Below are 13,218 nucleotides of genomic sequence, written 5' to 3'. Positions count from 1 at the left end.
TCTCTACAAATTTGTTCCTCTAAATCCCTCTGGAGCTATGGACTTGGACTCCAAGATCCCTCTGCTTATCAACACTTAAGGATCTTGCCATTAACAATGCACTGCCCCTTTACATTTGATCTTATTGACTGAACACCTCACATTGTTTGTTTATTTATTTACTTTCTTACTGAGGTACAACATGAAATAGGCCTCTTGAGTCACATGGCCCAGCAATTTAATCTCAGTTTAATCACAGGATAATTTACAATGACCAGTTGATTTACTAACTGGTACATCTTTGAATTGTGGGAGGAGAGCAGAGCATCAGGAGGAAACTCATGTGGTCATAGGGAGAACGTACAGACTCCTTACAGGCAGCAGCGGGAATTGAACTTAGGTCGGACGGACACAACGGCATCAGACCCAGACAACGAACAAACGACTACAAGGAAGCAGTGTGCATGTGGCAAAATCTGCAAGAACGATCGTGGCTTGAAGATCCACCAAGCAAGGATGAAGTGTCTGGCGAAAGCAGGAGCAGCACAATGCGCAGGTGTCCAACGTGGTGGGACGAAGGAGGTGCCAGGCTCGGAGTCACCCCATAGTGCCCGGAACCTCCCAGTGTTGCAAACGAATCCCTCCAACATCAAGTCTAACAGCAGGCAGATCAAACGGCCTGCAGCTAACATGACTTCACTGTGGAAGCAATTTGACGAAGATGTCAACCAAATTCTGGAGGCAACGGCGAAGGGAGGGGTCAATAGGAAGCTACAAGCCATGACAACAATCATTATCCCAGTGGGGGTTAGTCGTAGGACATTCACAGCCCGTTCCTTAGCAAGAGCCTTCAGCAATTTGGGCATTGAGGGAGAGAGAAAGAGGAGAGCCATCCGCAGTACCACCGATACGGCAGAGAGGGCCTCAAGATGGCTGTGGCTCAAAAGAGGGGAGCCATGGAGTCATAAGTAGCTAGCCATCTGGACACAAGCTGGGGTCTGATCAGCCCCGGCTGGGTCACTTGGAGGAGGTTGTATGATGTTGAAAGACCCGAAACATCCAATTATTCCAGGAACATCATTGAAGATGTGTCCTGAAGCATCAGTAGATGTATGTACACAGCTACGGCATTGTGCTAACCACTACACTACCATGCTGTCCTCGGTGGATGGAGTTTAACCCATTTGGCTGCTGTAGTTTAACCCATTGTGAGATTAAACTCTACCTACCATTTCTCCACCCATACTAGCAACTGATATATATCCCACTATATTCTTTGGCAGACATATCTGCAAGCTTACTAATTCATCCATCTACATAATCATCCAGGTTATTTATACACATCACGGACAGCAGGGATCCCAGTATGGATCCCTAAGGAACATCACTAGTCCAGGCCTTCAGCCTCAATAAATCCCTTCAACAACTTCTCTGTGAGCAAGCTAACTCTAAAGCCAGGTGGCCAATTCACCAAGGATTCCATTCAACTTCAACTTCTGGGAACAGCCACCCCGAGGGGACTTGTCAAATGCCTCAACTGTCTTCATCAATCACCTTTGTCACACCTTTGAAAAACTTAAATCAAGTTTGTAAGACATGAAATACCCGATACAAAACCATGCTGACTGCTCCTAATTAGGCCAAATCATCATAAATCCTTTCACTAAGAATCATCTCCAGTAAGTTTCCTACCACTGACATGAGACTCATCAGTCTACAGTTTTCAGGCTGCCCCGATTTCCCTTCTTGAATAATGGAACAACATTAGCTACTTGTCAGCCCTCTAGAACTTTGCCAGTGCCTAGAGAAGGCATTGCTGATCTTGGTCAAAACCATAGCAACCTCATCTTTTGCTTCTCTAATTGACCTGGGGTAGATCCCATCAGGCCCTGGGGACATCCACATTAATGTTCTTTAAGAGACTCAACACTACCTCTCCTTTATCTCGAAATGCCCTAGCATACCTCATACTAATCTCCCCATCTTCCAGGTCCTTCTTGCTAAATACTAATGCACTTCACCCATTTAGGACCTCACTCATGCCCTCCTCCTCCAAGCACATGCTCACTCCTTTGTCAATGTCTTGGGAATCTTTGCCAAGGACTTTTCATGACCCCTCTTGGCTCCCCTAACTACCTTCTTTAGTTCTTCTCTAGCTAGTTTGTATTTCTTTATATTTCTGAAGAACACTATTTAATTTTAGCTTCCAAAACCTTACATACCCTTCCTTTTCCTTCTTGACCAAATACACCACCTCTCTCATTATCCCTTTCTAAGCACACAGCTTTAAATGGAAACATAATGTCATTGTTTTATCAATGTTTAGATCCAGACAATGCCAAGATTTTACATAATTAAATATGATAAAGGACCTGTTTGAGTTCACATAGAGGGACTGGGAAGTTGTAAGACTCATGCCAAATGCCCATCTTTTGTATACAGCAGGGAAATACTAATATTAAATTATTAATAAATTAAGTATTTTTACTAGACACAAGACAGACTGCAGTTGCTAGAAATCCAGAGCAACACACAAAAACTGCTGGAAATCTAGAGTAAATTGCTGGAGGAACTCAGCAGGTCAGGCAGCAACTATGGAAGGAAACAAATAGTGGATGGTTTCAGGCCGAGACCTTTCATCAGGACTGAAGATATTTACTTTATTGATCCAATAAATACGGGATTAATAGACTAATTATCTAGCCCATTATTTAAAACAACTTGTTCATTAGCATACAAAATGAAGCCGATACTAGAAATTATAACACTTGTGAAATTGGAATGGTACAACGCCTCCAATGTTGGCATTCTTTCAGCCCCGTTAGCTCTTGATTGATTCAAACATGAATACACATGAATGCCAGAGGATAACCACCATCAATATGAAGAAAATATTAGACAAAATGTGGCACTGTTAAAACTGATCTACATGGAATCTGGGATAATAAGTTTCCACTAGCTTCGTTGACAGCACTTCTCAAACTCACAACCTGCAACATCCAAAAGCAAATGAACTGTGGATGCACACCAGCATCATTATCTCAAAATCATACAGCACCTTAGCTTCAATATATCTTTCATTGCTGCTCAGTTGACCCTGCAATCAAATGTGTACAAGGATTGCAGAAGCTTAAAACAACAGTCCATTGCAATTTCTTAAGAGCAACAAGAAATGGCTGCCTTCTCAGCAACACCTACACTTGAATTTGAAATCTGGGATGTAAAAAGGACGTGAAAACTTATATTCTAACAGATTCAATGTAAAATCAGATCTGAAATAAGCATTTAAAAATATACAAATTTTTCATAAATAAATTGTGCAAAAAGTAAATATCAGTAAAAAGATACCTCAGAACTGAAAACCACTTGCCAAAGACCGTTTGCAATGGCATCAGGATAAGTAGTATGGCTATTCCAGCCAAGCAGGATGGTCCTATTTCATACCACAACAGTGCTACCGCTGCAATTGCTTGCAATGGTGCAACCCACAGGAAATGCAGAAATATGGTTACCTGAAACAGTTGATGTCATATACATAGTATTAGCATTACAAAAATATCCATGTACAAAGTTTTCAACATGAGGCGAAATATGATATTTAAAAAAACACCATTAACCTTTAAATTTCTTTGCAGTTTATAAGTGCACAAGCATTCATACACTGAAAAGAAACTTTGGACAAGTGTTTAAAGTGTGGAATTGGTTTTGTGTTATCAGTTATTTCAGATCATCAGCTCCTACAAGCTGCTTATAGATTTCAGAAAATACCCGCCATTTAAAAGAAATTATTCCAAGTTTACATGATTGTTTTTTTAAAGTTGGACTTGACTTAAATCTTATGTGTGGAACCAACACCTTCTAGAGCAGGGGTTCCCAAACTTTTTTGCTGGCATGGATCAATACCATTAAGCAAGGGGGTCCATGGACCCCAGGCTGGAAACCCTCCTTCTAGAGAGCTGGAGCATCTATACCCAGAATTAGAATATAGCCTTTTGAAAGTGGTTGTTGGAAGAGAGTATTCTTAAGCCTCTGATTTCATTTTTACCTTTAGTTTGTTGGCACAATATCCCAAAGAAGCAGACCTCAACATCCTGTCCCCTGTTCCTTTCTGATTAGGCACCAACGTTTGAATATTTTTTCCAGTTTTTGAGGGGGCCAGGCCTATGATCAGCCAGAGATCTCTCAACCTGCAGGAACATGACTCTCCTATATAATTTCCAAATGCGGGGTTTTGCCAGCACCAGATCATAGTTGAATTAGAGTACAAATATCCTGGCATAAAAAAAACTGGGACATATTGGTTTGTAGATAGACATGGTGTATTTACATGACTTGCGTTTACTAGGTACCCAAGAGGAAACAAGGTATTATTAGTCTTTTTGTTATTTAGGGGTGGCAGGGTGGAGATACGTCTCTACCAAAGGAGGTGTAAGGTGCTCCTTCTCTCACTTAGCTTGCGGGTCATCCTTGGGCAAGATGTAGCACCTGTTTAGCCCCAATGATCAGGATCATGGGTGCAGGCGGTGGATGGTCGTATGAGCAGCTGGTGCATATCACAAGTCCTGGTTATGCAACCACTGACGCCAGGCAGACAATCTCTGAAGAGTATTGATACTGGCTGGGATTACCCATCTTGTAAAGACACTGCCATGAGAAGGCAATGGCAAGTCACTTGTGTAGAAAAAATTGCCAAGAACAATTGTGGTCATGGAAAGACCATGATCACCCATGTCATATGACATGGCACATAATGAACAATCTGATATTTAAAAAGCAAATCTCCCCATCAATCACAACCTCTGATGAGGAACATAGGTCATCTGTTTCCTTAAGTTATTCTTTATGCAAATGTTACTGTGTACAATAATTCCACTATGTTTTAGTTTTTTTCTAAAAACAAAGTCAAAGTAGATTTATTATCAAAATACATCTATGTCACCATATACTATCTTGAGATTCATTTTCTTTCACACTAAATAGAAAGAATCACAACATTACCAATGAAAAACTGCACACAACAAAGACAAAGTACAAAAGACAAAAAGCTGTGCAAATACAAAAATAACAAAATAATAATAATAAGTAAGCAATAAATATCAAGAACATGAGTTGAACGTGAGTACTTAAAAGTGAGTCAATTGGTTGTGAAATCAGTTCAGTGCTGGAGTGAATGAAGATAGCCCTGCTGGTTCAAGAGCTTGATAGTTGAGGGGTAATAACTGTCCCTGAACCTGGTAGCACAGGTCCTGAGGCTCATGTACCACCTTCCTAATAGCAGCAGTGAGAAGAGAGCATGGCCTTGATGATGGATGCAGCTTTCCTGCAACAGCACTTCTTTTAGATGTGTTCAGTGCTAGGAAGGATTCACCCGTGATGTATTGTGCTGTATCCACTACTTTTTGCAGGATTTTCTATTCAAGGGAATTGGTGTTTTCCATACCAGGCTACGATGCAAACAGCCAGTATACTCTCCCGCACCAGAGCCTCTATAATGATAAGACCAAGAAATTTAAAGTTGCTGAGGTGCTCCACCTCTGATCCCTGATGAAGACTGGCTCATAGACTTCCAGTTTTCTTCACCTGTAGTCAGTAATCAGCTCCTTGGTTTTGCTGACACTAAGTGAAAAGTTGTGGCACCACTCAGCCAGATTTTCAATCTCCCTCCTACCTGCTGATTTGTCGTCTTTGATTCGCCCCACAACAGTGGTGTCACCAGCAAACTTAAATATGACATTGGAGTTGCCATTAGCCTCTAAGTCATAAGTATAAAGCGAGTGGAGCAAGGAGCTAAGCACACAGCCTTGGAGTATACCTGTGTTGATGGTGATTGTACAGGAGATATTGTTGGCAATCCAAAATGACTGAGGTCTGCAAGTGAGGAAATCATGGATCCAGAGGCACAAGGAGGTATTGAGACCAAGGACCTGGATCTTATTAATTAGCTTTGAGGGGACGATAGTGTTAAATGCAGAGCGGGAGTCAATATAGAACATCCTGATGTATGTATCTCTCTTCTCCCGATGTTTCAAGGTTGAGTGAAGAGCCAATAAAATGGCATCTTCTGTTGACCTGTTGTGAGAGTGGGCAAAATGGAGGGAATCCAAGTTGCTCCATTTTGCCAAGAAAACTAAGAATTTATCATGATTCAGGAAGAATTCTGCAGATGCTGGAAATTCAAGCAACACACATCAAAGTTGCTGGTGAACGCAGCAGGCCAGGCAGCATCTCTAGGAAGAGGTACAGTCGACGTTTCGGGCCGAGACCCTTCGTCAGGACTAACTGAAAGAAGAGCTAGTAAGAGATTTGAAAGTGGGAGGGGGAGAGGGAGATCCAAAATGATAGGAGAAGACAGGAGGGGGAGGGATGGAGCCAAGAGCTGGACTGGTGATTGGCAAAAGGGATATGAGAGGATCATGGGACAGGAGGCCCAGGAAGAAAGAAAAGGGGGAGGGGGGAAAAAAAACCCAGAGGATGGGCAAGGGGTATAGTGAGAGGGACAGAGGGAGAAAAAGCAGAGAGAGAAAAAGAATGTGTGTATATAAATAAATAACGGATGGGATACGAGGGGGAGATGGGGCATTAGCGGAAGTTAGAGAAGTCAATGTTCATGCCATCAGATTGGAGGCTACCCAGATGGAATATAAGGTGTGGTTCCTCCAACCTGAGTGTGGCTTCATCTTTACTGTAGAGGAGGCCATGGATAAACATATCAGAATGGGAATGGGACGTGGAATTGAAATGTGTGGCCACTGGGAGATAGTCATAGTCATAGTCATAGTCATACTTTATTGATCCCGGGGGAAATTGGTTCAGATCCTGCTTTCCCTGGCGGACAGAGCATAGGTGTTCAGCAAAACGATCTCCCAGTCTGCGTCAAGTCTCACCAAAATATAGAAGGCCACATTGGGAGCACCGGATGCAGTATATCACCCCAGCCGACTCACAGGTGAAGTGTCGCCTCACCTGGAGGGACTGTCTGGGGCCCTGAATGGTGGTAAGGGAGGAAGTGTAAGGGCATGTGTAGCACTTGTTCCGCTTACAAGGATAAGTGCCAGGAGGGAGATCGGTGGGGAGGGATGGGGGGGGGAACAAATGGACAAGGGAGTTGCGTAGGGAGCGATCCCTGTGGAAAGCGGGGGGGGGGGGAGGGAAAGATGGGCTTAATGGTGGGATCCCGTTGGAGGTGGCGGAAGTTACGGAGAATACTATGTTGGACTCGGAGGCTGATTGATCTTTTTTCCCCAACCCAGAAGGCAGTTGCAATCTGAAACACACTAGCTGAGAAAATGATGGCTGCAGGTACTCTCACACGACTTAAGTACGTTTGTAGTAGCTGAATGAGCACTTGAAACACAAAGCGTAGTAGGCTACTTGATGATCAGTGTGGGCTTAGTGGATCGAACGGTCTGTTTCTGCGCAGTTTTACTCCACAACTTTGATTATAATGGATACAACCTCACCACCCATGTCTTCCTCCTTGACTGATAACTACATACCTGATCGAACTTGTTTACATCATTGGATAACAGGTTCACTATCTGGCCTGTGGTTGTTCTTGACAGTGCAATGTTATTGAGACGCAGTGCCTGAAACATAAATATATAAAAAAAATTATGTAGTTTGAATTAATACAAATAATTTCAAAGTAACAAAACACGAATGATTTAAAAACAATTATCTATTTCTAACATTAATGTGGGAAGGAAGTGCTTAATTTTACTTCCCACATTTTGATTCTAAAGGCCCATTCCTATACACGTCAGTTAAAAGGAATCAGAAACATGACTGGCCCCGATTTTACTTGGTTTTGCTGAGAATTTGCACAGCTTGCCAGCTTTCCTCAGCAGAATTGTTAGAACATCTGCAGCTGCAGGTAGATTTACTCGTGAGCATCGCTAATCCTGAGAGCATTGAGGTCCAGAGCTTCAATGAACTGGTCACACTTAATGTGCAGCTAGTAGGTGAATGGTCTTTAGTAGGGAGATTGTGGAGAGTTGGAAGAATAATAGGGGAGGATTTTAAGTTTTCCAACATAGAATGGGACTGCCATACTGTTAAGGGTTTAGATGGGGTGGAATCTGTTCAGTGTGTTCAGCAAACATACCTTGGGCAATATGAAGAGAGATAAAGCCTTAGAGTAAGGAGAACACTTAACCTACTCTTGGGTAATAGGGCAGGGTGGGACACTGAGGTGACAATGGGGGAAGCACTTTGGAATCAGTGACCATAGGACATAGAACATAGACTAGTACTGCACAGTACAGGCCCTTCGGCCCCCTATGTTGTGCCGACCCTCAAACCCTGCCTCCCATATAAGCCCCCACCTTAAATTCCTCCACATACCTGTCTAGTAGTCTCTTAAACCTCACTAGTACTCCAAGTGTGGCCTAACCAGAGTTTCATAGAGCTGCATCATTACATCATGACTCTTAAACTCTATCCCTCAACTTATGAAAGCTAACACACCATAAGCTTTCTTAACTACCCTATTCACCTGTGAGGCAACTTTCAGGGATCTGTGGACATGTACCCCCAGATCCCTCCACTCCTCCATACTACCAAGTATCCTGTCATTTACATTGTACTCTGCCTTGGAGTTTGTCCTTCCAAAGTGTACCACCTCATACTTCTCTGGGTTGAACTCCATCTGCCACGTCTCAGCCCACTTCTGCATCCTATCAATGTCTCTCTGCAATCTTTGACAATCCTCTACACTATCTACAACACCACCAACCTTTGCATCGTCTGCGAACTTGCCAACCCACCCTTCTACCCCAACATCCAGGTCGTTAATAAAAATCACATAGAGGTCCCAGAACAGATCCTTGTGGGACACCACTAGTCACAACCCTCCAATCTGAATGTACTCCCTCCACCACGACTCTCTGCTTTCTGCAGGAAGCCAATACTGAATCCACCTGGCCAAACTTCCCTGGATCCCATGCCTTCTGACTTTCTGAATAAGCCTACTGTGTGGAACCTTGTCAAATGCCTTACTAAAATCCATGTAGATCACCTTCACTGCACTACCCTCATCTATATGCCTGGTCACCTCCTCAAAGAACTCTATCAGGCTTGTTAGACACGATCTGCCCTTCACAAAGCCATGCTGACTGTCCCTGATCAGACCATGATTCTCTAAATGCCCATAAATCCTATCTCTAAGAATCTTTTCCAACTGCTTTCCCACCACAGACGTAAGGCTCACTGATCTATAATTACTCGAACTATCCCTACTACCTTTTTTGAACAAGGGGACAACATTCGCCTCCCTCCAATCCTCCCCAGTACCATTCCCGTGGACAACGAGGACATAAAGATCCTAGCCAGAGGCTTTGCAATCTCTTCCCACGCCTCGTGGAGCAGCCTGGGGATATTCCATCAGGCCCCGGGGGCTCATCCATCCTAATGTATTTTAACAACTCCAACACCTCCTCTCTCTTAATATCAACATGCTCCAGAACATCAAGCTCACTCATATTGTCCTCACCATCATCAAGTTCCCTCTCATTGGAGAATACCGAAGAGAAGTATTCATTGAGGACCTCGCTCACTTCCACAGGCTCCAGGCACATCTTCCCACCTTTACCTCTAATCGGTCCTACCTCCACTCCGGTCATCCTTTTTTTCTTCATATAATTGAAGAATGCCTTGGGGTTTTCCTTTACCCTACTCACCAAGGCCTTCTCATGCCCCCTTCTTGCTCTTCTCATCCCCTTCTTAAGCTCCTTTCTTGCTTCCCTATATTCCTCAATAGACCCATCTGATCCTTGCTTCCTAAACCTCATGTATGCTGCCTTCTTCCACCTGACTAAATTTTCCACCTCACTTGTCACCCATGGTTCCTTCACCCTACCATTCTTTATCTTCCTCACCGGGACAAATTTATTCCTAACACCCTGCAAGAGATCTCTAAACATCGACCACATGTCCATAGAACATTTCCCTGCAAAAACATCATCCCAATTCACACCCGCAAGTTCTAGCCTTATAGCCTCATAATTTGCCCTTCCCCAATTAACAATTTTCCTGTCCTCTCTGATTCTAAACTTTTCCATGACAATGCTAAAGGCCAGGGAGCGGTGGTCACTGTCCCCCAGATGCTCACCCACTGAGAGATCTGTGACCTGACCCAGTTCATTACCTAGTACTAGATCTAGTATGGCATTCCCCCTAATCGGCCTGTCCACGTACTATGACAGGAGTCCGTCCTGGACACACTTAACAAACTCCGCCCCATCTAGATCTATTAGTTCTAAAGTAATTATGAAATTGGGCAGAATTACTCCACGGGTTCAAGTTCTAATTTGGGGCAAGGTAAACTTTCGCAGTATGAGACAGGAACTTGCAAAGGTTGACTGGAGTAGGTTGCTCGAGGGCAAAGGGACAACAATAAAGTGAGAGGCATTTAAAGGTGAGACAGTGAGAGCACAACGTCTGCATGTTCCTGTTAAGAGTGAAGGGCAAGGCTGGTGGGAGCAGGGAAACGTGGGTGACGAGGGATATTGAGACTCTGGGTAGGGGAAATGAGGCATGGGTCAGGTGCAGGCAGCTGGGATCAAGCCGGATTGTGCTCAAGAAGGAAATCCAGGCAAAAAGAGGGCATGAGATAGCTTTGGCAAAGAAGAATCCTCAGAAATTTTAGAAGTATATTAAGCAGAAAAGTGATTAGAGAGAGAATAGGGTTTATCAGAGATCAAAGTAGAGATCTTGGTGTAGAGCAGCAAGAGATGAGCAGAGTCCTTAATGAATATTTCTTTGTGGAGAAAGACATGAAGTTCTCAAAACCAGGTAAAGTTAATGGGGAGAAAGTCAGCATTACAGCAGAGGAGGTGCTGGATTTCTTAAAAGGTGTGAAGATAGAAAAATCTCCAGGGCCTACCATGTATATCCAAGAACACTATAAAGGCAAGAGGAGAAACCATGGAATCCCTGATCATCACTATATATTTGCATCGTCATTAGCCACGAGTGAAGTGCCAGACCAGTTTATTTAGGACAAGTGACAAAGAAACACCGAGGAACCATAGTCCAGTTAGTCTGTAGCAGGTAAATTACTGGAAAGGATCCTGAGGATAAGATACGGTGGAAAGACATGGATTGATTAGGGACAGCCAGCATTGCTATGTGGGCAGGAGGTCATGTCTTATAAAGCTAATCAAGTTTGGTAATGTGACCGAGAAAGTCGATTGGGGTAGGGCAGTAAACATGGTTTATATGACTTAGGTAAGGCCTTTGCTAAGGTTCCATATGGTAGGCTGCTCTGGACAGTTAGATTACGTGGAATCCAGGGAGGGCTGTCTAAATGGATAAATAATTGGCTTGATAATAGAAAGTAGAGAGTAATAATAAAATCTTGTTTCTCATACTGGAAACTTGTACGTCAGAGGCTGGTGGTGGGCTTATCGTTGCTTGTTATCTACATCAGCAATTTTGATAAGAATGTTCAAGGCATAGTTAGTTGACAATAAGATAGCTTAACCACGTTGCGTAACACATCCGAACGGGGAAGGTAATGCACTCCGTGTGATGTTTTGATAAAGTGCCATAAAACAGGATTATTTGCAAAGCTGAAGTATATTTCATAAAAGTATAGTCATATGACTAATAATTAAACCACCAACTAAGCCTTATATGAAACCTAAGTGAACCAAACAACTGAATAAGCAGAAAGCTGCCCAGCAAATTGGCAGGACAACTCAGTAACTGCATCTTCACCTTTTCAACTAACTTAATTTGAGGGTTCTGAAAAGTCCAGAAGATCAGGTGAAAATAAATTAAAGGAACACTGCACACATGGCTAGCTACAACCCAGGAACAACCACTATAGAAAGAAGACCCCAAGTTCTGAACTCAGAGAAAACTACAACCTATCTGACCAGTTCAGCTCTCATCTGACCAGTTATAGCCCTGTCCAAACCATGAGTTTAGAACAGCGAGTTAAAAGCAAATACGTTAAATTATAAGGACTGATTGAATACCTTTACTGACCTGAACAGTAATAAAGCCCAAATTGTGTACGTTTACAGATAAAGGCCCAGTAGGTAGAATTAGTGAGAGACTATTAGTGATTCCCTTTGTTTATTTGGGACACTATGTTGCTTAATTGGGACAGGCAACTATTGCCAAACATTTTCTAAGTAGCATCAGTCACGAGCACATCATGTGACCACTAGACATTACATTGTACTTAGAGCAAACAGTTTTTAAAGAGCGCACGTGAATGTGTCTATGTTCAAAAAGCAGTGATTTTAGTCACTGATAGTTGGCGAAAGATAAACAGTAAGGCAGCTCAGATTTGTTGTACTCATGCAGTTTCAAGCATTCAGGCTTGGAGATGCCAGAAACAGCTGGGAGCAAAAATGAAACTATTTCACCACTTCAACAAGTCACCAGGAAGAGATTTTTAAGGTATCGACAATCATCTTGAATGTTATAAGTAAAATGAAGGTTTCGAAGATGCAACTGTTAAAAGCACTGTTTGAAGGCAGCCCAATATCTGCATTAGGTGTCTGTGCTGATTCTGTTCATTTACAGTTGTTCAAAAGAACACGTCAACATACACTGAATTAATTCCTCCATCAATAACAATTAGGAACTAATACACAATTTTATGGTAATGTAGAACTTTTGGTAGTGTTCTAATTTATTCTACATATCATTTAAATACATAATATGTTACACAGTTAAATGATAGGCAATCTTTTGGATATCTTTTTAGTTATTAAACTTCGGCTAATTGGGCAGTCACTTAATTGGGCCAAAGTGTACTGGTCCTGATAGGCATCACTTAACTGGAATTCACTGTATTTTATCGTGAAGCAATTTTGTTATGTGTATCCATCAAAAATTAAACCACACTAACCTTTGCCACTCCATAGAGAGGCAATCATAGACAGTAAATTTCTTACCTTTCTGTAAATCATATGGCACATTGCTATCCTTAGTTTCATTCCGCTCCTTTGTACATGAAAGAAGTACAGGTGATGTGTAACTGCCAAAAACAACGTAGAAAGCGATAGGCCGGCAGCATATCCAAAGGCAATTTTAGAAGCCTCTGTATCATCCTTATTGTAGTTTTCAAAATAATTAACAATTTTTCCCAATATAATAGGCTGAACAACTTTTATTACTTCCTGAAACGTAAAACAAAACAAATCAACAATGTATTTTGAAAAGCTCTAAAAAAAAAATTGGACTAAACATAAAAAGCTGTGGTAGTAGGATTATTTTGAAAAG

General features: G+C 42.3%; 1 protein-coding gene across 1 annotated transcript in view; it reads right to left on the bottom strand.

The window, feature by feature from the left end:
• abcc4 (ATP binding cassette subfamily C member 4 (PEL blood group)) overlaps window positions 1–13,218 on the bottom strand; it is a 338,193-nt gene that overhangs the window by 257,189 nt on the left and 67,786 nt on the right. The window contains exons 4-6 of the mRNA XM_072258740.1: window positions 12,891–13,115; window positions 7,476–7,565; window positions 3,328–3,491 (exon numbers count right to left, since the gene is read on the bottom strand). Of these exons, the coding sequence (XP_072114841.1) occupies window positions 3,328–3,491; window positions 7,476–7,565; window positions 12,891–13,115 (479 nt within the window). The remainder of the gene's footprint in view (window positions 1–3,327; window positions 3,492–7,475; window positions 7,566–12,890; window positions 13,116–13,218) is intronic.

Source organism: Mobula birostris, chromosome 5, assembly GCF_030028105.1.
Source record: "Mobula birostris isolate sMobBir1 chromosome 5, sMobBir1.hap1, whole genome shotgun sequence".
Lineage (NCBI taxonomy): Eukaryota > Metazoa > Chordata > Chondrichthyes > Myliobatiformes > Myliobatidae > Mobula > Mobula birostris.
This window is presented reverse-complemented; position numbering and strand designations above follow the sequence as displayed.